The 27186-nt window shown below is 40.1% G+C and overlaps 1 protein-coding gene across 3 annotated transcripts in view; it reads right to left on the bottom strand.

The window, feature by feature from the left end:
• Positions 1-27186, bottom strand: part of cacna1ea (calcium channel, voltage-dependent, R type, alpha 1E subunit a) — a 113334-nt gene that overhangs the window by 31659 nt on the left and 54489 nt on the right. For all 3 annotated transcript variants that reach the window (XM_030726566.1, XM_030726565.1, XM_030726567.1), the window contains exons 7-14: positions 9201-9304; positions 8409-8567; positions 7281-7471; positions 5484-5587; positions 4449-4564; positions 4154-4207; positions 996-1091; positions 605-814 (exon numbers count right to left, since the gene is read on the bottom strand). In XM_030726566.1, coding sequence (XP_030582426.1) covers positions 605-814; positions 996-1091; positions 4154-4207; positions 4449-4564; positions 5484-5587; positions 7281-7471; positions 8409-8567; positions 9201-9304 — 1034 coding nt within the window. The remainder of the gene's footprint in view (positions 1-604; positions 815-995; positions 1092-4153; positions 4208-4448; positions 4565-5483; positions 5588-7280; positions 7472-8408; positions 8568-9200; positions 9305-27186) is intronic.

Raw genomic sequence — 27186 nt, 5'->3', positions numbered from 1 at the left:
ATGACAGCTGTTGCATTCACATGTGGATACATGTACACGTGTTAATATGTGCTTTGCTGTTTTCTAGATTTTCATTTCTTTCAGCCATATGGGACTTTTCTGCTCCCTCCTTTTAGTGAGGCATATGAGGAGTTGTAATAAAGCCCTGTCTTTATAAGTTTTGTTTATGTTATGTTTAGGTTTCATTTAGCCTAGACTGATAGCTCTTTTTTGGTTGTTAATATCATGTTAAAGCAATCATTGTTTTATGTTTTGTATAACTGTCACTCAACTGGTGCCTGCCAGTGGAAGCTTGTAGAGAAGAGTTGTCCTTTTTGTCTGCTACAGCCCATCTTTTCTTGTTTTTTCTCATACTGTCCTGAAGCTTAGTAACAGATTTGTATTTTTCTTTTCTTTTTGCTGATATTACTAGGAGCAACGTCAATTGTTGCTTTTAAAATTGGGCAATAAAAGATTTGAAACTGGCCAAATAATTTCCCTGTGTTCTTAATCTAGGACTATGCTGATCTCCTTATCACACCAGCACAGTGGGAGTAAAATGATGTACTAACCTCCTGAGCACATCCTGTGTTTTAAACTGCTACCAAAATGATTCGTGACTCACAGAGAAAGTTGGACAGCCATAAAGGTTGATTATGGTGAACAATGGCGACACACAATGTGTTGAGAGCCACAAGGCTGAGCACAGTCCAGTAGAAAGTCTGTGTCTTCACCACACGGCGGATGGAGATGCGCAGCAGACGCTCCTTACGGCGGAAATATGCTGTCGGACCTCGCTTAGCACTCCTGATACTTGTTCTAGTCATGGGGATGCCTTGGGGTAAAGATGTAAGATGTAAAAACAAATTGTAGTCTAACAGATCTAGTACAACACGCTCCCATTTTGAGTCTTAAAAAAATATGCACTTCTAAAAATGCAGCAGAGCTCAGTGTGCACCTGCTGGTGTTTGACTTTCTGTGCCCATATGTCTGAGCTTGTCTGCACTCCCACTCACCCACAGAGGAGATGTCACCATACTGTTCCTCCCCTGGTTGCCCTTGATGCACCACATCCATGCCTCTCCTCTTGATGGTGGTGGCTCGTTTCAACACTGCAGACAAAGCATGCTGAATTTTAAAAAAGTCCCAGAACAGGCTGTTCATACTGCACATTTTATAAAACTTGAGAAATGACACTGTGAGGGCAGTGACACAAGGCTGATTTTTGGGGACTGTGGTCAGAAAACAGCATTAACTATTTGCTTAGATCGCTTCAAGTCAAAGTACTGATTATTTTGAGTTGAGGAAGTGTTAAGAATACTCCAAAATAGCCTTGTGCACAACCACCCTCATATTTTAAAAAAGAAAAACAAAAACATTTTAAAGACATTCATAGTTGGACTGAGGCATTATGCAAGTGTGCAATGAAAAGAATATGAAAAAACAAATGATGAGAAGAAATCAAAGTGAGAGTAATATGCATGTCAGGCTAATGTCTGTGAAGTTTCAGCTAAAAGGGCAAATTCAGCTCAATAATGCTGCAGCTAAATGAGACAAAAATGATCATTTAATGTTAGTGCAATGATCCAAAAAGCTGAATGCAAATCCTCTGATGCTTCTTCATCATGGCACACCATGCTCCAAGGCTACTTAACAGTCCATGCATTCCTCTTATTTGAGCCGTTATCAAGTGCTCCCATACAGCATAAGCACACACCGTGCAGTGCACGCATGCTGGAAGTGGACGTGATGAGCCTGTTTTGACCTTTTCCCTAAAGGATGTGTTTATGGTTACCTTTCATCTTGTCCTACCCTTTCCCACACCTTTCCACTATGTTGTGTTTTCTGAATCTACTTGCAGTCAATATTTGCTCGGGGACTTTTTAATAAGCCACTGATCAAATGAGCATGTGGGCACACACGCACGCACGCACACACACACACACACACACACACAAGTGTGTTTTGCTATCTTTGTGGGGAATTTCAATTGACTTCCATTCATTTCTACAGCCTAAACCTTACCTTTACCCTTTTCCTAACCCTAACCATCACATACCTAACCCTAACCCTAACCTAAACTCAATTCATACCTTAGCCCTAACTCTGACCCCTGACCCAAAAACAGGGTTTCCCCTTGTGGGGACAAGGTTCCAGTCCCCACAAGGAGCAATTGGTCCCCACAACGTAGTATATGTCAGGAAAATTGTCCCCACAAGGTATTATAAACAAACACACACACACACACACACACACACACACACACACACACACAAGCACATCCATGCTGATGCATTTTGAGACTATTGGTTACTAAGGCAACTGCTGTGTACCACCTTTCTTTTTAATCAAAGCTATAAGAGCATCTGCATTTATTGTCATCACAACAGCTGGAGCCACTTTGCGTTTCTACTTGAATCTGCGCTGCACAATTAAATTCAACAATGTCAGTTTGTCTTTGCATAAGTAACATCCTTGAAGGATATCTTTTCCATTTTCTAAGTGTTTGTTTGTTTGCTTATTAGTGGCTGTGTGTGTGTGTGTGTGTGTGTGTGTGTGTGTGTGTGTGTGTGTGTGTGTGTGTGTGTGTGTGTGTGTGTGTGTGTGTGTGTGTGTGTTAAAATGGGGTGTGAAGTGGATTAGGCAAAATGCAGAAGAGAGGACGGTTCTCACCATAGACACCACCTGTACTCCACTCTGGGAGCTTCCTGAGAGCTGCCAATCAATCAACATTTAATAAAAGCCCTGCTGCTGTAGTGAGTAAAGGTCACAGTAGAGTTGAGAGGGTCAGAGCAGCACTTAGCTACCTGCTGGCCACTGTGTCATGACAGGTTTAGTACTATCAGTGCTCTGGAACTAAGAATTGTTTAGAGAGATGTTGAGAGAGTATGAGAAATTTCTAGATATGCCCTACAGCAGCAACACAACCTAGGATGCTCATATCCTGAACTTATACACTGTACTGTACATTTAGCATTAAATGTAAAGATGGGTTTCCCCTACTTTCATGTGAGCCTAACGCTAAAGTCATCTCAGTACATTCTCCGTGTATTTAAAAGATGGACGTAGCCACTGTGATGTCACTCACTGGTCCTGTTTTAAAAACCTCAAAAAAAAAGCATTTTAGCTGCTACCATCTTGGTGTTTTTAAACCAGATGTGACGAGCAAAGGGAGCACTGCAAGCCAACACAATAGTGCTTCGTTTGTCACAATGACACACCCTAAAGCATACACTGCCATCTATTTTACTGTACATGGGATTTTCCAAATGAAAATTGTGTTCAGTAAGACTTTAAACTAGAAATTGAGACCAACAGGAAAATGTTTACTGAAGTCACACATCAAGTGACCTTGATGGATTGTTCTCACAGACTTTCTCTTAAGGTAGATTTACGGTGCTGCGCTTGTGCCCGCATTTGCCTACAGACAGCTACAGACAGACCATGTCTACATGTTGTGAGTGTTTACTGCAGTACTGTAAATCCTGCATTATACAGTCAGACTACTTTTTGCAACCAGAAGAGTCACCCCCTGTTGGATACTAGAAAGAATGCATGTGTAAGGCAGCTCCACATTGGGTTTCACTTTTCAGATCAAGAGGCCACATCCATCTCTTATATCTATGCTTTTGAAATACTTCTGAGCGAAATGCTTACTCAGCATATAACAGCAAAGAAGTATGGGAATGTAATTATTTTATTCATAAACTGAAGTACTGGACAAATTTAAGCTTTGACTGGATGCTAGCAATGAAACGTCAAAAGATGACCAAAGTCATTAGGAGTTCTTCTGCAAGCAAGAATAAGCCATTATCAAATCTAATGGAAATATATTCAGTACATTTCACTGAACTATTGTTGAGATGTTTCAGTGTGGATTAGCTTGAGCCAAAGCACTGGAAGCCAAAATGAATAACCACAATGAAATGTAATGCATTTCACTGGAAAGTGTTTTTACTTCTATATCTGTATCTTAAATAATGTGTGTCAACCTAAAGCCAATACAGAGTTTAAAACAAACAAACAAACAAAATAATAATAGCATATGACTGAACAGACTTCCTGTAGCATATTTGCCAGCCAAAACTGAGACAGCATGTACTGCAATGCTGGGATAGCAAAAGGATCATGTCCACAGTGAAAACAGGAAAAACAAAGATCTCTGTTGACTTACCATCGAGGGCAGAAGGTCCTGGATTTTTATTCTCCTCTGCAAGCATCACTTCCTCTAGAAGAAAAAAAAAGAAGCATGGTAAGAATTGAGCTGCTGATGATTCAGATGAAGGAGCTATATTGCCAGCTTTTGTAATATATTTACAGCATATTTGTTGCAAAACAACACACTTATATATTGCTTCAGATATCCCCATGTTCCACAATTGGCAGGATTAGTCAAGTTTAAAGTGAAATATTGATTTTTTTCTGTTCTCATTAAGGAAAAGCTCATCTGTGACTGGGACTAAAGCCACCTGCTCTGTCAATCCAGGCCCGATAGCCGTTGAGCTCCCTCTCAATCTGCTGTTGGCGTCTCAGCTTCATGAAGGCCCTACGGTTTTCAACTCTCTCTCTCTCCTTGGCAAATTCTCTGCAGAAACAAATAAAAACAGAGAATTATTTATTTACTCTTTGAGGCCAAAGGAATTTATAGTCACCAGGACAAATAATTCCTCTTGGTGAGTGAAGAAAAAGCTATTGTTGTCTTGAACTTCTCATTCTTCATCCAACTGTAGAAGCAGAGGAGAGGAATTCAAGGGAAATATTGTCTCTCACTCACTGCAGAGATAACAACAATGGATCCTGAACTGACCTTTCTGTAAACTCATTAACTTGCACTAGACACTCTGTAGTGAGACTGCACAGTTTGATTTGACAGCAGCTAGTTTGTCAGTAATTCTATTTATTAGTGAAAAATCTAATCTAACCTGCAAGATCTTAAGGTGAAGCCATAAAGATATAGGCTTGGGGCCCCTGAAAACCAGAGACCTAAACCTGTGCCTGTTAACAAACCAAACTACACAGTAATTCTAGTTTGAAAAAAATGCTTACTCAAATCAGGAAGAAGCCCTTTGAATTTAATTTTCTATTCTAAATCCTCAATTTTATTCAAGCTTTTTATATGACAACTTTGAGTGAGACACTATTCACCTGGTAGGTTTTCAGTGATCATAAAACTGCTGCCTGAAAAGATAAGTACAGTGGATTATATCCCCAAGAATGTGTTCTCAAAGGTACTTTTCAAGGTCCCTGTGAAATGTGTGACATGATTGAACATCTCTGAATTTTAGTCAGTTTAATTCTGTCTGCCGATGACACCCCTCACTTTGTTTCTAGCTCACAACTGTTTGATAGAGGACATTTGAATCTAGAGGGCAAGACCTAGAAAAGGTAGTGAATACAAAAGAAAAAAAGATTTTGAGGATCTAAGAGCTAGAAAGTCTTTTAAATCTACATCACTCTTACAACAGGCTGAAATCATGATGGATTTAAAATGTCCTTGGACCTACCCAGAGAGGACTCCCAGCACCAGGTTCAGGACAAAGAAGGAGCCAATGATGATTAGAGGGATGAAGTAAAGCCAGTTCCAGCTGGGGCCCAAGGCATCGTCGGTCTGAAACATAACAAAAAAAAGTCTTAGCTAGATCAAGACAGGTTGGAGCATGACCCATGCTGCCACAGGGAAAGATGACAGAAAGACACAGGTGTAAGCTTCGAGGCTGAGCGCAGGCAGGGAACTGATACAGATAACATGCCCACAGATCTGTTCTTGCAGAGAAAGTGTGGGGGAGAGGGGAACAGTTATTCTTCATGGACATCAGTGGATAATGTGTTTTCTTTATGTTAATATGACTGGTGTTTATTCATGTGACTTTGGAATTTGTGCATATAGCACAGGTGCATATTGTTGTTTGGACCCCAGTAATTCTGTATGATCAAGAGATCAATTTCAGCAGCACAGTAGCACTGATGTCATCGTTTTCTGTCCTCTGTCGGTCCTCACTCATTGGTAAAGCTCATTCACCATCACTTTAGACGACATAATGTAATCAGTCTGGCAAATCATATGCCTTCATCCATCTCAATAAAACTGAAAGAGCAGGCAGCTGACCGCAAATTATGCCCTGGCACAGCAGTGTGTATTGCTTTACTGAGATAGAAGCAAAAACATACTAGCAAAAATATACCATTAAAGCCGAGCTGTGCATGCTATGCATCCTTTCTTTTCGTTTTTCTAGTGTTTTTTTTTATATTAAAACTAGGTCAAATAATGCAAATCCTTTAAATTCCACAAGTCTTTCTTTGAGATCTTTTTTCCTTGTTATTAAGTATCAAACAAAATTTGTTACAAAGGCACAATGTGCTTGATACAGATGTCATTGGAAGCGATGCAGCATCTTCTCATCTTCTGTCTCTTACAGTAGGTGATAGGTGACAATTGCTGGCTTAGCAGCCAGTCTTTTACCCCGGGCCATGCTGTGTGGTTTGGCAGTGTCTTGCTGAAAGCAGCAAAATCTTCCCTGAAGATGTCATCTAGAGGCCTGTATATGCTGCTCTGAAACCTTTATAAACTGTTCAGCATTAAGCCAGGGGCCCTCACAAACATGCCAATGCCATGTGCACCAGTGTATCCCAATATCAACACAAATGCAGGCTTTTGAACTTCATGCTGAAAATAAGCTGGATGGTTTTGAGCCTTTTAGAATCAATAGTTGCTCAGTGATGTGGGTCAGGAGGATGCGACATGATAAAACTGTCCACCCCATGTGGTAATATACATAAATGACAACGAGTAGACATAATTTAGATGAACATACACAATCCTTAAGAATAGACTCCTAATGATACAATTATTATAAATAAAATCTCTTTTCCCCCCTTTATTATGTATTACACATAATAAAAGATTATAGAGTCACTTCTAGAGTCAATTCTAGCTTAAATTTCTAAATGTAAGTTTAAACAACTCACAGGGCAGATGGCTTAAAATTCAAACTGAGAGCTAAACGAAATCAACACAGCCCTTCTCTCCACATATTCTCCATGTACAGGTAAACTGCATGAGCGAGATGAGGATGCAAAGGTTGCTGACATCCACTCAGCAACCATTAATGTGCTGGAGCTGAAGCTGCTTCTGTTCATTGGGGTTAATGGAGTCTGAATTGTAACAAACTACTGCTCAGTAATTTGCAGCAATCCAGCAAATTATGAATGGCAGGTGCGTGTGCGTGTGTGTGTGCGCGTGCGTGTGTGTGTGCGTGTGTGTGTGCGCGTGCGTGTGTGTGTGTGTGTGTTAGCTATCTTACATTGTAGAGTACTGTGGTCCATCCTTCCATTGTGATGCACTGGAAAACGGTGAGTACAGCAAACAGGATGTTGTCAAACTGGGTGATGCCATCATTGGGGCCGATCCAGGTATCATTGCAAGTGTATTTGGGTGGACACTGACGCACACCACATGGAAACTCAACCTCAGATGAGTCCATTGTCTCATTTTCTGAACATAGAGGTGTAGGAAAAACAGAGCTACAGTTAGACCAAAAAAGGCAACAACCTGGCCTATTCCACTTTAGGAGTGAGTATATAAAGCTAAAACCAATCAATGTGAACTGTCTAGTTATCTGATCATCTATTGACCCACAATATTCACTTCAGTCTGTCTCAGTTATCAAACTGTCCATTCAGCTTGAGCGTGACAGGAGCAGCTTGGAGGTTAATGACAGCTATGAATGTACAATGAACCATTGTGCTGGCCTGCATTGTTGGTTTTAATTATACAGAAGAGGGTTTGGTTTGATCACATCTCCAGGTGCAGGCTGGCATGCCGTGTGTGTGTGTGTGTGTGTGTGTGTGTGTGTGTGTGTGTGTGTGTGTGTGTGTGTGTGTGTGTGTGTGTTTGTGCGAGTGTGTGTATGCATTTGTGATTATGAGAACAGGAATAGTACCTAAAGAGGTGCATAAACATTCATGACACTAGTGCGCACAAGCAAAACACAATAAACAGCAAAAGAATGAGATCAGACCTGTGTCAGTCAGTTTTCTATTCATATGCATGCTGCATTTACAATCATTTAATACTCTCCTGTATTTCATTCACGCCTTTGGAAATGTTGAGACAATGTTGTCTTTTTGAGTGCAATTCAAAAATGTTGTGTAAGATAAATAAAATATCTTAATAGCCAATAGTGACATAAAAAATGAGGTAACAGAAGCCTTGTGTATATGCATATATTCCCACGTTCATCTCTATGTACAGCTAAGCAACAGACTTGTCAGTTACTCGGAGAGAAGGTACAAAGACTTCTTAAAGATAATACCATGAACTACTGCAGTCAAGGAGAAAAGTCATTGTATATATGAGTTTAAATATGTGTACTATCTATGCACAGCTTAACAGCCTAAAATGTCTAATGATAAACTCTGAATGACTGTACCCAGTATTCCACGCTCTGGTATGCAGGTGTAGTGCAGTTTGCCGCTGTAAAACTCTAAACCGATGATGGCGAACATGAGGATTGCAAAAAAGAGCAGCAGACCAATCTGCAGCAGAGGAACCATGGCCTTCATTATAGACTTCAAGACTATCTGCAGACCTGGAGGGAGAGCACAAAGGGACCAAAAAGACATATAATCAGAATACAAAATATTTCAGCTTTACTTCATAATAATAACTGAAATGCACCAGTTGAAGCTTCTCATAACATCTTCAATCTTAGTCTGTTATGAGGGTAACCAGAATATTGTTTGGAAGTCAACTTGGGGCAAGAAATTTAATGTAATTAATTAATTCACTTTTTATTTATGAGTTTTTGTTCAGTCGTTAGAAGAGAAAAACAGAAGATGTATTTTCACTAAAACCCTGCTTGTACATAGGTTTAGATTTGTCCCTTTTGAACTTCTTTCTACTAAAAAATGGCTCCTCTGTAAAGTGTTGCATGTCTGTAGAGATGAACAAGGACATGAGGTCTGAAAAGATGTCTTAATGTGATTGTTATAATAGTATTGATTAGTCTTCTAGAGGGCTCTGAGGCCATATCTCAAATAAAAACAACAGCTGTCCTTATGCCAATACCAAATATCAGTATTTGCCATTATAAAGGTTGTTGCTTTTAATTCTGTCACTTGCTTAAGCTTGTCCATTAATCCTCTTCGTCATGAGCAGCCTGTGTCTACGTAGATCTAGATGAAAAGGAAAACTACAGGATATGGATTCATGTGAAACTCACTGGGGATGCCCGAGACCAATTTGAGAGGTCGAAGTACTCGCACAGCTCTCAGCGTCCTCAAGTCCACTGAGATGTTCATGTGTGCCCCTGCTGCAGCCAGGATCCTTAACAAGCAAACACATGTGCATGTGTAAACCCACGCAAACAGAAGAAAAAGAGAAAGAACAGGACCGTCACTGTTTTGCAGATCCACATTAATACCACAATTTCATGCTTTGCAGGCTGTGTGGAGCTGTGTCAAAAAAATAAAAACATGAGGCCACCGCACACAGTGTTGGAGGATGGCTGCAGTGCTTAGATAGCGCCTGTGATGACGAGAGGGTCTCCAGCAGGCAAAGAACACAGAGAAAACAACAACAAGGATGATTTAGGGGACTTTTGGCTCTTTCTCTATGTGTGGGAGGACGACTGTGACAACTGCTATTTAGGAGGAGAACAAAGAAAGCAGCTCCATCGAGAGAAGGCAGGACACTCTTAGGCTGGAAGGACGCAAAAGCTCGTGGACAAACACATATGTGGACACACACACACACGTTACAAATACGCCAACCTTTTATGCTCTACACAAAACCCTTCACAAGTCTCATTTTCACTTTGTTTGTCTTGTTTTCTCTCCTCATCCCTGCCGCTCACTAAAAAACACCTTTGTGGCCTTCAGTCCTCAGAATGATGTGAAAGGAAAAAAAAAATTGTGTCTGGTGATCTCACCCCTGGTCTCTCATTAGTCTGCCCTCTTGCTTCCTTTTTCTGTGTATCCTCATATCTTGCCTTTCATCCCTAAACTGCTCTCTTCCCCTTTCTCTTGCTCTCCTTCACTACCTGCTATTCAACCACCTTCCCAATTATACTCCACCTCTGATTCTTTCTGTTTTTACATTCTTCACTGACCTGAGCACAAATTTATTCCACTTTCACAATGATGCCTACAGGGTGAGAGACAGAGATGAATGAAGAAGTGAGGCATAAACAAAAGAAAAGTAGAGCAAGAGGATATGAAGATTTCAGGCTTCTCTCAGTTCCAACGCTTCAGCTTATAAAGTACTTATGATCATAAAGTAAAGACATAGATAAAGGTGAAATAGAATTTCTAAGCTAACTGATAGGTGGATTATGCAAGGATTATCACAGATGATTTATGTAGATGACTGGTATCATCTTTATGTGCAGTAATTTGCTCAACAGTAATTGCATACTTGATTATCACACAGCTAGAAACACAGCATCACAGACCCAATTACATTTCTGTGATAGAGTGTTGAGAATTAGTCCTGTCTGTAGTGTTAGAAGACAAGGAGTCTCATCTGATTTAATTATGAAAAGAAAGGGAAAAAAAGAAAAAGAGATGGGGGATGAGGAGATGAGAGAAAGATTAAAATAGCTCGCCGTCATCCATGCAGATATAGAAATAGAATTATGCTCACACCTGTAACCACTCCCTTTTCATCCCAGTCTCACCAGTTCACCAACACTCTGCTTCTTCCTGTTTTCTCCTTTCTCCTTCCCTCCTTTTAATCCAATCACTCGCTCCGGTCCCTCTTGACACCGTTGCCATTTCATCCCCGACTTCCCTCATCTTTCCATCTTTCTTCAGCCCATTAGTCAGTCCTCGCTGCTCTTTAGCTGTTACGGTGATGAAGGGTCTAAAAATGGCTCGCTCATTCAGTCCACTGATATTCAGTGGATTTCCTGGGCCCCGTTTTCCAGCATCAACCATTTGTAGAAGTTAGATTGTGTTTTGAGAGCTCGATGCAACCACAGTTATGAAAGTCCAAAACCATTTTTGGGATGAGAAATCAAGCAATTTTAATGTTTGTGCGAACATTTTTGCTTGTTTGTTAGCTTGTGAGACAACACTTCTAAATAAGATATCACAGCTAAAATGATGTTTTCTTTCTTTTGCTAGCCTGTAGCCCTTTCACATGTTTTATTGGACAGTGTCACAACCACACTAATTGAGCAGTGGCAGTTACTGCTTAAGCCTGCAAATACAGAATAGATATAATATGAACATTAATTTAGACCATAAGAATATCCTTTTCCTTTAAAGAGGACCCAGATATATGGAATCTTCTTTCTGCAACTGAAATGTTTAATTATTTTTTTTGGCCATCTGTAAGTTTAGGTTATTAAATTACAACTTACTAACTCAAAATGCTGAGAAAATAACTCGAACCTGGCGCAAAAAAGTTTTTTCAGTGGCAGAAACAAGGTTCCATACAGATATATTTGATGGTGCAGAAATGTCCCAGTTTTCTAAGCTCGTGTCCTGTTTTTGTCCCTGTTGGTTTCCAAGGCTCTGTGTAGAAGATTGTTTCAAGTTATCTCAATTTTGAGTTATTTTCTCAGAAGAGAAGAGAAGAGTTATTTTCTTTGACTTATGGATGGCAAAAAAAATATTATTTATTTATTTTTGGAAACACGCTTACATCAGTCTCAGTTTTGTTTCTTGAGTTTAGTTAGTTCTTTCATCTGTTTTGATTACATTCTTGATCTTTTCAGTTCTGTGCATCATCTTTTCATAGCATTGCTTGTCAATAAAACTCCATGCCCTCTGGAGTTCCTGTGTCCACTTTTCATTACATCTGACAAACTGTTTTCTAGCGAGAGTTACTCCATATTTTTTGCATGTACTGTGTAAATATACTTTCCCAAAGTGAGAAAAGTGTGAAGAGGTGTCCTGTTGAAAAGGAGAGTGAATTCATATTATTTAGTATAGTATATAATAGTGTATAGTCTTAATAGTTATCTACATTATGTTACATTTCAAAAAATCATGAAATGCAAGGCTTAAAAAAAATTAAATATATAAAATGGCATTTTTACACACTGTGCAGTGTTATACTCCATTATGAAAATAAATCATAATCAGTTCTCTTTCAGATGGTAGTGCTTTGTGGTCTGAGATACACAAAACTAAAACTAAAACTTGTTTTTTCTTTTTGTTTCTTTTTTTAAATTGGCTTTTTGGTTTGAATGGCCTCCTAAACTCCTCCGTGAATCGCCAGCTTATCGTGGTGGAAGGGTTTGTGTGTCCGAGTGATCTCAGGAGCTATGTTGTTCCAGGGGCTTTGCAAGTGCAAGCTCCTACAAGCTGTGATTATTAGTATTAGATATTCACGGAATTAAATGATTTACATTTCACAGTCCAAAAATCTAAATAGCCTATATGAGATTTATTTGGTTTATTAGAAATTAACCAAAATATAGATGTGTGAAAATGATCCTTTGACTAACAACTCCCTCTGTCACATGGCTTTGTTTATTCATAACTGTCACAGACATATTGCACATTACAGCCGTCTGGTTTTTTGGCACTGCCTTTATGATGGACATGAGGAAGGTGAAGGTTGGGCTCAGAAAGTGTCACATTTAAATCATCCAAGGGAAGCACAACACATGGCCGACTTGGCGCAAAGAAGTTGTTTGGCACCTCCCCGTAGTCTTCCTTCTCGATCATGCAGGAATATTCATTTCTAGAGGCATTAGCCTCTATTTTATTCACACACAACATGAAATTGTCCTGAGAAAAGTTAGTTATAAGCATTAGTTAAAGGATTAAATAAACTAAAATAAGTGTTTGTTCTTCAGGTGTTTTTTTTTTCTAATAGTCTTAATTTTAATCATATTTTTGAAAAGAAAATTCAAGATAAAACCAATTTTGGAGCCTTTCACAGGACTAACTACCGCTTAAGTCAATGGTGGTCAATGAAAGGCTGTTTCACAGCTGGGGTCCTAAGCTTATGAGGGGGTCTTGGGAGTTACACTCACTAAAAGCCTTGTGATAATTTTTTAGACACCCTAACCGATCTCAGGGACAGCTCAAATGTGACAGGTGGCTGGTGTTTCTGCAAATTAATAAAGTCACTTTTAGTCACAGGGACCTGTCAGCCAGAAAAATGCGTCTGTTCACTGTGCCCATATCTGCAAGGGTTATGTGAGCCACACTGTAGTGAACTGAGTCGATCCCCTGGTCAGTGTTGTCAGCCATGATAAGTGAGTAACAATGACATACCCTGGAGAAGTGACAGCTCCCTGCTGCATGACAAATCTGTCGTGACAGCTGTCATGCCGTGATACTGATAACGTTGAGACTTATGCTCCATGTCACTGTTGAGCTGTTAACTAACATGATGTGAGCACACCTGGATATTGTAATGACATTAATTGTACAGCATACAGGTTTAGAGCTTTGGAGTTTTAAAATTACAATCCAGCAAAAGAAATGTCTGCTTTGTTGTTCTTAAATTATTAGGTCTTTTGGAACAGCTTTAAATTTTTAGCTTCTTAACACCATGAAACACTAATGCCAAAGGGGAGATGGTAAAAATGGACAACTGTCAAATGATGCCCTATAAAAATCACACACAATTCATATTGCAACTTGTTTATTTGACACTCCTTGGATCCTCAATTGATTTAAGTTAACATCTCAGGTATGTTATCTAACATTACTGAGAGCCATTCCTCCCTCAAAGCATTTGCTATTTCTCCAATATAAAGCCTTGCTATAGCAAGACCATGAAAATCAAAGGTGTTACAGGGAACATTAATAATGATTCCCTCCCATTGAAACCCCTTTGCCCCCACAGCCCATCCACACAGGTGTTTTCACTTATCCTGACTGATGAAAGCTCTTTTAAGAACTGCGGAGGCGTCTACAAACTGGGCTTGACTGACATATCTCTCTTGGTCCAGTGAGCAAGAGAGAAATGTCCCATGTCCACACAGGGAAATACAACAGTAAAGACACCAAAGAAGACTGGACTATTTATACACATGAGAGTAATCAGGGAATTGGGCCCAGGAGGGTAATGACACACAGGTGTAGACAATAAGGACCATAAGACTGCTGAGGAAGTAAAACTGAACACAAGACACCAGAGACACATGATTACCAAAATAAAGCAGGAAAAGAATAATAACTGAAACCAGGAAACACAGTAACTTGACAGAGCGAACCACTGAGGGGACTGACAGAATTAAAAAATTTTAACCATTAACTATAACTAAAATACAACCAGGGCTATAGGCTCTGAAACCGAGTAAATCAAAATGCACACAATAAACAAAACTAAGAAAAAAAAAACCCTAGGACCATGACATCATCTTCTGGACATTGTTTCAATAGGAAAGACATCATCCATCATATTTTTAAGGAATCTAGAGTAAGTACAATCAGATTCTCTGCGCCCTGCACTTCTCTTTTGCTAAATCCTTTCAAATTCTCTGTCACACCTTTCTTTGTTTTTAATGCCAAGGAAAAGTGATGTCCCTTGTCCCTCTTTCAGCCTGCTTCCCATTTTGTTTTGAAGGTTAGCTCTTTGTGTGGTTTCTATGTCTTTACTTCACACTTCTGTTCATTTCCTGCACTCATTAGCATCTGGTTTAGCTCAAATGTCCCTTATTATTCATTGTGCAACTTTTTGTGTGTGTCCTTGTGTCTGTTTTTTTTTAAGTTGATAAAGAATAAAGATAAAGCCTATATCCTCAATTCATCTTCTGTACAAAATTGTCGTGATTGCCCTTACTTCCTGGAAAGAAACCAACAGAGCATACAGCACATAGTCATCACTGTTTTAGTGTGTACAATTTGCAGTAGATTGAATCAGGAGGAGAGACTCCATAACATACATGAGGTAAAGCTAAGCTGGGAAAAAAAAGCATTTCAGATGAAGATTTTATGGGATTCTATCAAGAAAACTGTGGATATGAGATGATAAACATTAATTAAAGATTAAGGTAAACTAAGGTGAATCAGAAAGCTTTTTCTTGTCATTTTGCTATTTGTAAGGGTTTTCCAGCATGAAAGCGTATTAATCATTATTCAAGAAATACATTGTTAAGGCACACTGGGTACTGGAAAATATCACATATATTGTAACAGATGATGCTGCTATTTTGTTTTATTGTCACAGTTAATTCTTGGCCTATTTCTTCACTGCTGGTTGTGCTGCTGCTATTTATTAATGCTACAAGCTGTATAATCACTTCAGTTCCAAATCATCCCTCTCTCTTTCTTCACCTAAAATCCACTTAGGAATTTGGCAGCGGAGGCTCCAACACAGTAACTCAGTACAATAAAATATATATGTACAAATGCATTTCTGTTTATAGTTTATAGATTGGAAAGAGAATTCTTGCTGCAGGAGAGCAGATTTTGTCTCTACCAATCACAGCAGTAAGACTAACACCATATTTCTGTGAATTATACTAAATAAAAGAATAGCTTAAGTCACTCTAGTATCTTAAAGTAACACCCAGCTGCCATGTTGTCCCTGCAAATATCCGCTCTTCTTATGCGTCCCTGAGCAAGAAGCTACATCCTTTCAAGCCACAGATTTGAAACTTGAACAACAGAGTTGATATGGATCTTGCCACTCAACAGCTGCCTCAAAGTTTTTCACTTACAGTGCAACACAGTCCTATCTGTGGAAGGAAACAACAGCTGAACATGTGTTTATAAAAACAAATCACATGGTCCTTGTTTAGGGAGATGTCAGATTCTGCAGGACAATCAATTAAAACAGCTGCTCTAGTGGTCCACAGTAATGGTGGGTGGTATACGCACAGGATTGTCTTGACAGAATAAGGAACTGTGTGGAAAAAACTCCTACTGCCCTGCTCTGGTTGGTTTAGTTGATATAAGCCTCTATGCCTCCCACGGTGTACTCACTCATTTTTAACTCCCCCCTCATTTGTCCTTTTTATTCTCTCTCCTTCTCACTGAAACACACAGAGAAAGAGAGAGAGAGAGAGTGCAAGAAACCCATATGTTCGCACATAAGAAATTCAATTTGTTATGCAAGATCAATGGATAAGCGGAAGAAAATGGATGGCTGGATTGAAGCAAGATCAAATGTTGCTGCTCCTTAAATCAACAGCCTGAGATACTGGCCTGGGTTTATCAGTTAAGTATCAGACTGCATATTGGTTTATATGTCAGTGAGCTAAATGTTTCCTCTTTGGCCAGAAGGAATAATAAGTATGGGTAACTGATTTAGTAGCCATCTGTGAGCGAATGAAGAAAGACAGGGATGCAAGTGAGAGAGTGTGAATGAAGGAGAGATGTTAATTTAGCACAATGCACACGAGTCAGTTCACCAACACTTTTGACATCGCATACACTCTGATGAAGCATGAATGATCAACTATAGACCTGAAAATTACATGTTGCATAACATAACCACAGCATATTTTTTTTTTTTTTTTTGGGGGGGGGCACAATGTGCTGGAAACATTCCTCAGATTTTAGTCCATATTGATAAGATAGCATCACACAGTTGCTGCAAATTTGTCAGATGCGGATCCACGATGCAAATCTCTTATTTCACCATATCCCAAGGGTGCTCTATTGCAGAGGTCCCCAACCCCCGGGCCGTGGACCGGTACCGGGCCGTGGGACATTTGGTACCGGGCCGCACATAAAGAATAAATAACTTAAATTATTTCCGTTTTACTTATTATGTGCGCCTAAACTATATTTTATTTTGAAAAATGGGCGGATTCGCTCCGTTACTTCCCTCCATGACTTCCTCTTGACGTGTCAAGACGTTTCTGCTCACATGATACGTCACCGCTAAAATTAAACCCAGAAGCTTCAGGCCTGTCTAACGAAATCGGTTGGTTGACCTACATAACGCTTCTTTAAATTTTTGAGTGCTCAACAAGAGTAGAAAAGCGCTATGTAAGAACTAGTCCATTTACCATTTTTATTTATCAACACCGGGGATAGCAGTGAGGTAGACCCAGCCATCAAACTGACTGCCCAGCGCTTGACACCGCGGCTCTGCAGCCACGCTCCATGTGAAATCGGCCGAACCCAGTCAAACCAGAAGCCAGCAAAAATGAGTATCAGAGAAACAAGCTCAGGGGGCTTACACTGATTCAGTGTTATGGTGAGTTGTATTTTTCATGCGCTTTATACAGTAAAAATCACCTAAGTCGAAGTCGCACAAATCGGGTTTTCGCTCTAGTTGGATGGCATCTGCAGGTCCTGATTTTTCCTAACATTAATTCCAATAAAATCATCACATAAATCCGTCGGATATTCGCCTACCTCGGATGAAAAATCTGGTCCCATTGTAATAAATTTCCAGTTAAATGTGATCGCATAAACTGGATGAGTTTAGCGCTAAAACCCTCCTCAGCTCCTGTCCGCCCACTTCCATGCATCGGCTCGTTCATGCACAACTACACACACACTAACAACGCCTGGAAATTGTTTTAGTGTTTATATCAGTTCATTTCACCGGGGACAATCGTGGCAAGTGTAAGCTACAAACTTGCACTTACGAGTAAAATTTCAGATTATAAAATTTGCAGAAGCAAATTCATAGATGAAGCAGAAGCCATTGCAGCGAAATTCGATAATAGACCCCAAACTGGGCCATTTGAATCCGACTGAGGTGATTTCTACTGTATTTGTTTTTGCGGTGTATCTTATTTTGAAGGCATGTTTTACCATGGCTCTAACAGCTGACCAGGGAGCGCTGTGGGCAGAGAGCCTGTTATTCATGTTGAGGCGGGATGTTACGAGAACGCTGCTGATAGAGTTGCATACGAATACAAAGTGGATTCACGTTTTTTATTATTATACGTAGAAAATATCACACTTGGTTATGGTCGTATCATTTATTTTGACGTATTTATTCGCCACACCTTAAAAGCCGGTCCGTGGAAATATTTTCTAACACTAAACCGGTCCGCGGCTCAAAAAAGGTTGGGGACCACTGCTCTATTGGATTGAGATCTGGTGACTAAGGGGTCCAAAATGTCCCAAGAAGATATTCTCCACACTATTGCAATTAAAGATGGTGGTGGGGTGAGTGATCACAAGGCGGGATGGATCCATGGACCCATTTCCTGTTGTTGATGTCAAATTTTGACCCTGCCATCCGAATGTCACAGAAGAAATGGAGACTCATCAGAACAGACAATGTTTTTCAAATCTTCCATTGTTCAGTTTTGATGAGCCTGCATGAACTGTAGCCTTGGTTTCCTCTTCTTAGTTGAATCTCTATTATAATATAGGATTTGTTTAGAAATTATTAAACTTATAATTGATTTATTATAATATTAATACAATAATAATAATTATTGGTCTTATAATATTACAATTATATATAATATAGCTGGGATAGGCTTGAGTTCAATGTTCTCTTTTGTCTAAAGCCAATGCAACATACTTCTTGGCAATGATGTGACAGCAATGTGGCTTAAGGAGCTCCTTTGACACGGACTTCATATTGACAGTGACAAAACAGAGTGCCCTCAAAAAACCCTGAGCACCATCTAATGTCTATCATCTGTAGTTTGTAGCTTTTTACAAACCTCAATCCCACTTATACAGATACTGAATATAATCTTCTAATGCAAATTCACGCTTAATTGACAGTCAGGTACTTTAATTCTGTTATTTCCTCCCCAGCCAGACTCAAAGTGGGTTTTTTACAGGTGAGGATCTCAGGAGGTAAGCATAGTGTCTGTTTTCAGGCTCACTTTAATCTCAGTCGTTTCTTGAGCCAACATAATTGTTGATTCTGACACCTCTCAGAAGACATGGTGAAAGCAAAGACTCACACATACAGCATATAATTGCTGTAATGTAGACAGTATGCATTTGGACAATTAAAAATGTAAAAATTTTTGACATTGAAATATGATAACAAATCCTGTAGTGAGGTGCCAACTCTCAGTTTTAACTTCAGCAGGTTTTCCATACTGAAATGATGACACTGAAACAATGTTAGATTAGATTCAACTTATTGTCATTGTGCACACAAGGCACACAACGAAATGATCGTTCCAGATCACCCAGAGATGAGCATCTGCGGTCATGCAGCCAGAGACCGACGCTACCATTAGGCAATGTGGTTTAAGTGTCTTGCCCAAGGACACAACGCAGCGCAGTGACAGGGGCTCGAACCAGCAACCTTCCAGCTGTAAGGCGAGCGCCTACCCACTGCTCCACTGCCACTACAATGTTCACAGAGTTCTTTCTTCTTTTTTTTTTTTAGCTCTTTAGAGGTTCTAAAACAACTGAGTGAAATTATTAGGTATATTAGGTATTTTTGAATTCAGATTTAAAATAACAATACAATGTTCAGCCCATACAGTACTTTGCTTAATTTTTCAACTTTTTATTTCTGTACTCAAACACTAAACTCAACCATGTGCTACATTTGTTTGCATTATTCATTAAGGATTAAAGGTTTGATATAAATTGTTATACAGCATCTCTCAAATTTGATTGGATGACAGACACAGAAATTTTGAAAAATGCGCCCAGTAACACCTTTTTAACCTTTTTAAATGTAACCTTTTTATTGATGCATTAATATATTTATACCCTTCTCCTTTGAAACTCATTCAGTCTAAATATAAATTAGTGTCCAGATTTAGCCAGTGTTGCATGATATAACTGTAGAAATCAAACTGTGACATATCATGTAAAGTAAGGTGTATTGAAGCGCTGGTAGCATGTGTATTTCATCCTCTCTCACTGCCAGTAGGCCTTGTTCTCGACACAGAGAATGAGCTGACACCTGCTGCACATCCATTTCTGTTTGTCTCTGAAAAATGCAATTTCATTCTGAACACCGACTCAACAAAAATAACAGTTGTGGGTTGACTGTACTCCCTTTATATTTTGTCAATCAAGCCTTCTACCAGACCTTGTTCAGGGAAAATGTACGACTGGAAATGATTTACTGCAAGCATAAATTAAATTCTCACAAAAAGGTTTGTCTGACTTAAATTGAATTCGTGAAGACAAATTGTCAGGTCACAACCAAGAAATGGCCCTTACCGTCCTTCGGTTTGCGTAACTTTCAGTTATAAATGGAATTTAATTTGACTTCAGTTCCTTCAAAACGAAGAGCCACTTTGATCTCAATGTAGCACCTCATCCTCTCTGATCAGATACCAGACTAGACTGCATAAAGACCCTTGACATGGTCTTTGTTTCACAGCCAATTCATCCTCTTTATAACGTCTAGAAGGATGGAGATGCAGAGAGAAGAAGGGAGGGCATATAGAGAGTGAGCCTGGCTATCAACTTCCTCAGCATCATGATCATCATTCACTGCCTTGATTTGAGATCACAGGTAAAAGACCACCTCTACACTGAGGATGCCATTTGAATGTCACTAACTGCTCTGTCTGTCTCTCTTTCTCTGTCTTAATCATGTTTCACTTTGTTTATTTGTGAAACAAAAGACAACTGAAATGTGAAAGAAAAACATTCCATCACTCTGTCTGATCCCTTTTTTGTTACACACATAAACATACAAAGAACAGGTGTATCTTCACTTATCCCCATCAGACTATCTGCCCTGCTCTGACTAACTGTAGAGACATTGACCAGGGAAGCAGCAGGACTGGAGCCAGTGACAGCCTGACCTGGGGTGGGGTTCTCAGTCACCACGGTAACAGCTCAGGGGGACATATCCACCCCTGCTATGTCTGAACTCATCAATCGATCAGACAACAGATGGACAATAAGACTGGAGAGGACACGTCTGTGTGTATATGTATGTGTTTCTGTGTGTGTGTGTGTGTGTGTGTGTGAGAGAGAGAGAGCATGAGTTTGATATAGTCACTTCTAACATGTGTATGAATGCCAAACAGACATACGGCGTTGCTGGCTAAAAGACACGCAGTAGTGGCACATTTGGTTCATATGCATGAGTAACACTAATACACACACACAGACACACACACACACACACACACACACACACCAGACAGACTGTGTTTGCAGCCTTCAGTGAGTCAGGTACAATGATAGGTGTTCACAGCTTCTCTAAGATATTAATTATCATTTAAATAGTGAAGCTCACCTGACAGAACTTAGCTAAAGGAAAGAAGAAGGAAAAGAGGCAGAAAGGAATCAATGTGGCAAAAAGTGAGTAAAACAAAAGAAATGAAAATTAAACAAAAGGCAAGGAGAAAAAAGGAAGTGGAAACAAGTAAATAAGGAGGGCTGAGAGGGAGCAGATGTAAGATTTAAGACATACATACAGACAAGGGACGGAGAGAAGAAATTCTTTACAATCTTCACTGATATGAAGCCCTGATGCAATCAATTTGAAGTTCTCATGTTAGCTTTCCCTCCTGGCAAGCAGTGGTAATAGAGTAGAAATACAGATGCAGCCACCTAATGTTGCCGCATCCAGCCAGACGTCGGCCAGCTGAAGTCCAGCTCCCAGCTGGCCGACGTCCGGCTGTCGTCGGGCTGGAAGTCCCCCTCCTTCTCCTGGGCGTATCTACTTTCCAGCATGAACACACCCCTTTCCCTCAATTGTAGACTGTCACCAAAAGGTGGCGCCTTCTTAACAAAAACGTTGAGTTCTGTGATTCAAAAAAGTTTTGGTGAAGTATCAAGTTTTGAAAACCTAAAATAGATGCCTAAAATTTTTGTCAGTATGACCTTTCACACATTTCCATTGCGAATCACCAAAAGATTCCTTTGTTTCACTTCATCTTTTAACTAAATAAGTAAATAAATACAGTAGGTTAAAAAAGAAGCGGTGCTGCGCTGAGCCACCCCGGTCTCACGGCAGTTCGTGCAGTAGTCACGAAATTTAATCTATTGATTCGTGGCTCATGAACACGAATTCCCTCTTTTTTTCGTGTTACTCGGCACGACTTCTAACCTGCCTGAAATGCAGTGGGATAAAGTTCGTGCCTCTGAGCACGGCTTCTAAGCTGCAGTATAGTTTTTTTTTTTGCCCCCTGTCCCCCTTTTTTCCCCCCTTTTCTTTTGAACTGGAAGCTCAGAAGCTGAATTATGCTTTTAATTGCGATCCTTAACCGCCACTTTTCCTTTTGACATGAATTTCTCCTCGTTTCATTTAATGTGGGGTGCTGCTTATGGTTGTAACGATGACATTTGTGGGGCTTTTTAGGTCTAAATTTATATTTACGTGTTTATGGTTAGTGCTATATTCGGTGTCCAATTTTTTCTGTGAGTTCCGTGGTCTGAAGCCGTTTTCCCTCTGTGTTAAATCCATGAACCAACGATGAATAAATAAATGAACTACAGTACCCATCACCCCATCGGCCGTAACCATGGTCACGCGTATTCCCGTTGCTGTCCAGCTAATTGCATTAGTTCACCCGCTTCGGGTGTTATCAGGTAATTACTGACTTTATTAGCGGTTTTCAGGCCTGTAAATATGGGCCAGCAAGGGCCGTCTGCACCTCGTAGTCAGTCGAGAAGGTAGTTATCGTTCTAACGGAGGATCACTGACAGAGAAGGACTACAGACGAAGGACTACAGAAGAAGGACTACAGAAGCCATGCTCGCTGACTTCCGGCGGATGCTGCAGTGTTCAGGTAAGAGGATTTCAATGGACAGCGTTTATATAGTGATATTATTACGGCCGTGAGTTCAATAAGCACTTGAAATTAGATTAATGTGGTGTAAGAGAGCGCTGATATCCCAACTCTGAGATGCATTTGTAGAGATTATTGCGGGTTTTGCCGTCTTTGAGACGCTAGCTTAAATTTTCTGTGCAAATGTTAGCGGATATCGTAGGAAAGCGTTCACTATTTAAACAATGTTATGACAGAAATATGAGCTTCTGGACTTACTAGTTAAGTAAAATGATTATTTTCAGCCACAGATTCCAAATAAATATCCTGATGAGCTTCAGTGCATCCATATTCAATATCTGCGAGTACAGTGCTTCATTTAATCTGCACTGAACTGACCCAGGGTTATCACAATGTAAAATAAAATGATACTGGTCTGAACACAGTTGCTGGATCAGGTGACCCTGAAGCCTCTCTTAGTTATGCTGCTATAGGCCTAGACTGCTGGGGAGGTTCCCGTGATTTCTTTATATTCACTGTAAACAAACCTTATATTTGCAAGTTTCTTATATTCACTATTTAAACAAAGAGCAGTCTGTTTATACTTCAGACTGCTGGCTTACTTGTGGTTCCTATGATACTTAAGAGTAGAATGGGATGCAGAGCCTTCAGCTCCTCTGTGGAAAGAGCCTTGAGGTGACTGTTGTGATTTGGCACTATACACATAAAACTGAAAGTCTGGCTGCCTTTAATCCTCTGTGACAAACACGAGGATCCATGAAACCTGCCAGCACCTGAGAATGAGCTGAAACTTGCAGTGTATTACATTCCCATCATGGAGAAGCTTCCAGACTCTGGGAATCCTGTCAGTGAGCAGGGACTGATTCACTGTCCTCAGCTTTAAACAAACCCAGTCTCCATCTCAGGTTTTGACTCAGCCTGCTTTGGAGTCACTAATCTAGAATCATCAGGCTACTTACTTTCAACACCATAATTTTGTTACTGATTCAGTTTATAAACCTGTTTTGTGCTGCAGCAACAATCAAACATGTCCAGTTCATACATCATTGTAGTTTGTGTCTTTGCTCTTTCAGAACTGAATTGGAAATCCAAAGGTGCTGGAAAGCTTCTTCTCCAACCCTCAAAGCCAAACTTCACCCATGAGAGCTGACAGCATGCAATCATTTTGAGAAGTGACACTCTCATAAATAAAGGTGAGCAATGATACTTAATGTGTACTTTTTGATTATCATGTTTAAAGGTTTGTCATTGCTCACAGTGGCCTTGTATTCATTAGGCATTTCCAGAATAGTATCCAGCAGTTTCTTGTGAGCTGAGCTGAATCATTTTTCTTTTAATACATGTTTAACATTCACTTGAGTATTACTTGTTATACATAACTGTGGCTCTGAAACAAAGGCTCTCCTGAAGGAGAAGAAGAGAACCTTTAGATCAGGAAATAAGGAGGAGCTGAGAGCTGTGCAGAAGGATCTCAGAAGGAAAATCAGGGATGGAAAAAACACCTACAGAAAGAAGATGGAGGACCAGCTACTGCAGAGCAACACCAGTGGAGTTTGGAGAAGCTTGAACTCAAGTTCAGGCCACAAAGCAAGCCCACTCTGAGACTTAGAGTAGAGTGGGTGAACAACTTGGACCACTATAACTACCAGCATTTTCACACTACTCCTTTTTCTACCAAGCGCCTCCAAATGGCAGTTTACATCTCATTAGGCCACCTTTTGTTATGTACACGGGGCCAGTAGATCGGAATGTGTGTGGGATGGGTGTGGGGGTGGGGATGGGTTACCACTGATGACCCAGGGTCGCCAGGTGTATAAAAAGCCAGGTCACAACACATATTTCACCTTTAATAAGAACAAATTTGTAATTGAGATCCCAGATTTGGAAGAGATGTTTTGTGTTCTCCGTGCTTCAGGTTCACAGCAGATGGAAGGAAACTCAAACAGCCACTAATGTAGCCGTTGTGCTGACTGTAGACTGAGGGATCTCTTCAAATTGTTGTATTCCTCCTCTTCCTCGTCACCCACTGCTTCAGATCTTGCTGTCACTATCAGACTGCAGCAGTTATGTTATTTAGCCATGAAACATGTCGTCACCCTCCCTTGATTTTTTTCAGGCTTTTCAGAAAACACAAAAAACTGAACCGAATGTTGAAAATTTAATTTAGACAAAAATAAAATTTTAAAAATGTCTTTGACCATTTTTTTAGGAGGGTGACGATATATAACCTTGTTCAGCCTGTTTAGGAATGCACTGAGATCAATAACCTAATTTCCAACGCAGATCTGGAGAAACAGCAAAAACCAACAGGACCCTACACAGCCACAGATGCTGCTCCAGAGCTAGAAGTTCTAAACCATAAAGACCAACCTGGGAAACTTGCTAAGTGTGACAGGTCCAACATAACTCCAGATACAGCCCAGCCACAGGGTAAACCAAATCTTTCAGATAATGACAACAGAGAACCAAACGCACCTCCCTCCTAAACTCACCAGCCTGCACCAACCTGACATTTCTCCTCCCTGAGTTAAATAGATGAATGGAAGTTAAGTGGTTACAAACATAAAAACCACGGGTCCACAGACAGGAGCAGTGAGCTGAAATCAGCACAAAGCTACCTGAGAGGCTGTATTGAACTACTATATATAATTTAATCATTTGTCCTGACTGGTTTCACCTCAGATGTTCTTTCTCCTTTTGGTAGATTTCTCCCACCTCTGTTTTGATGCCAAGAAGAAGAAGAAGCTGCTTCAGAGAAGTGGGCTTCATGGTCTCAGTGCACAGCAACATGTGTTTTCACTGCCACAATCAAAACATTGAATAAAATCTATGTATTGTTGTTTGGAAACGTGTCATATTACTGCATGCTAAGGTGTGTTATTAAAGAAAAAAATGAGTTCTATATTTCTGGTTTGATGATATCCGAAGCTTTTGATTCAAAACGTTTATTTTCCACTGCACAAAATATTTACTGTTGCACATTTATTTCTCATAGGGATTTTTTTTTTCTTTCCATATTTCAGTCTCTGGTTCTTGAGAGTCATGGCTCTGTCTGGTCTCTGACAGAGATCCTTAAAAATATTATTGGAAAGTACCTATTAATTTTACTTTCAAACAGCTTTATGTGAATGTTATCTTTTCATTTATAATTTTTAATATATTGATCACAGTGTAGTGTACCGTAGAGGCATCCAAAAATGATGAGACTGGGCTGCTTGTGTGTGATTTGGAAGGTTTGTGTCTGTCTGTGACTCTGCAGAGGTTAAAGCTGTGATCCAGTCTCAGTCTCTGACTGAAGGTTGCTGAGACTCTGATTAGATACACAATGTGAAGTTCACAATTCTCTAAACAAATAAAATGGTAATGACAAACATGAACATCTGTACTTATTTCAGAGACATGAATGTTTACAAACATAATATTTATTTTAAGGATTGGACTTCATAAAGCGCACTGATGTTAGAGTGTGTGTTCATATTTAAATCATTTTGTAGGCTGAAATTGTAACGGTGGACCTGAGATGGTCCAGAGAAAGTAAACACATGTTAATTAGAATAATAACAACAGACTGAGACAGACAGCTGTGAAATGCGCACACAATGACGTCACCTCATTCACTGCTAGCTACATCGTATCATTCATGATCATCTATGTAAACAACGTTTAAAGAAGCCGCCACAGCTCTGCGGCTGTAACTGTTTCAAATCATATATTTTTGCTCGTTTGAACTCTGAGGATGTTTTTAAAACGGTCTTAAAAGGCTGTTTCTATGGTGGTTGTCACGGACGCCTCAGTAGCTTCTTAGGCTAACCTGGCGCGTCCGGTTCCTGCTGCTAGCTGTCTGCCGCAGGAAGGCTGCGTCCCATTTCAAAGAGCCGCCGCTCCGTCGTAACTGTGGCTCAAACACCACTTTATCCTTTAAGAAAAGGCCTTTTATAGCCATTTTGGTCGCAGTTTTGATTATAAAATAAAAGGGAAAATATAAACAAACAAAAAGCTTAACATTGTGAAGACTTGGAAGAACAATGTGACACTGATGAGAGGATAAGGCTTCCCAGGTCATTGCCAGGCCAAACCGGCTGGTGATCAGAATTATTTTAATTATTTTTTTACCCAGTTTCGCTGGCGGTGCAGCGCTCACAGCCTGTCCGAGGTCCCGGGCTGAACTTCAAGCCCAGCCCGTCCCTCCAGACAATACTCACCGCTCCACTATAATGACCGCTTTACTCTCATCTTTCTATTGTTTTTAATGGACAGTTCCGCTTACAATTACAGTTCAATGATGTGAGGATCCTTGGTACAGTATACAGCGGGCTGCAAATGAATGCGCTTCCACTATTACTGCTCCTCCTGGTGGATAAACAAGACATTACCACCATTTTCCCCAAATGCTGCTTAGGGGCGTTCCCACCAGTGGCCGGAATTCCTACGTCATTAGCGGGGGATCGCGTTTAGGCCGAGGTTCGGCCACGAATCGGCCAAGGACCGGCCAAGGTCGCGTCACGGATCGGCCGGAAATTTTCAGTGGCTGCATCTGTATAAAGTTCTTGTCCTGGTTTTGATCTCTTGGTTTTGGGTTTTTCATAATTGTTCAGATGCTTTTAGTTTTTGATTATTATTTTTGAGGTTTTGATTCATAATTAGCCTG

The sequence above is a fragment of the Archocentrus centrarchus genome, chromosome 4 (genome assembly GCF_007364275.1).
Source record: "Archocentrus centrarchus isolate MPI-CPG fArcCen1 chromosome 4, fArcCen1, whole genome shotgun sequence".
Lineage (NCBI taxonomy): Eukaryota > Metazoa > Chordata > Actinopteri > Cichliformes > Cichlidae > Archocentrus > Archocentrus centrarchus.
Note: the sequence above shows the minus strand (reverse complement) of the source record. Positions and strands in the feature narration are given on the sequence as shown.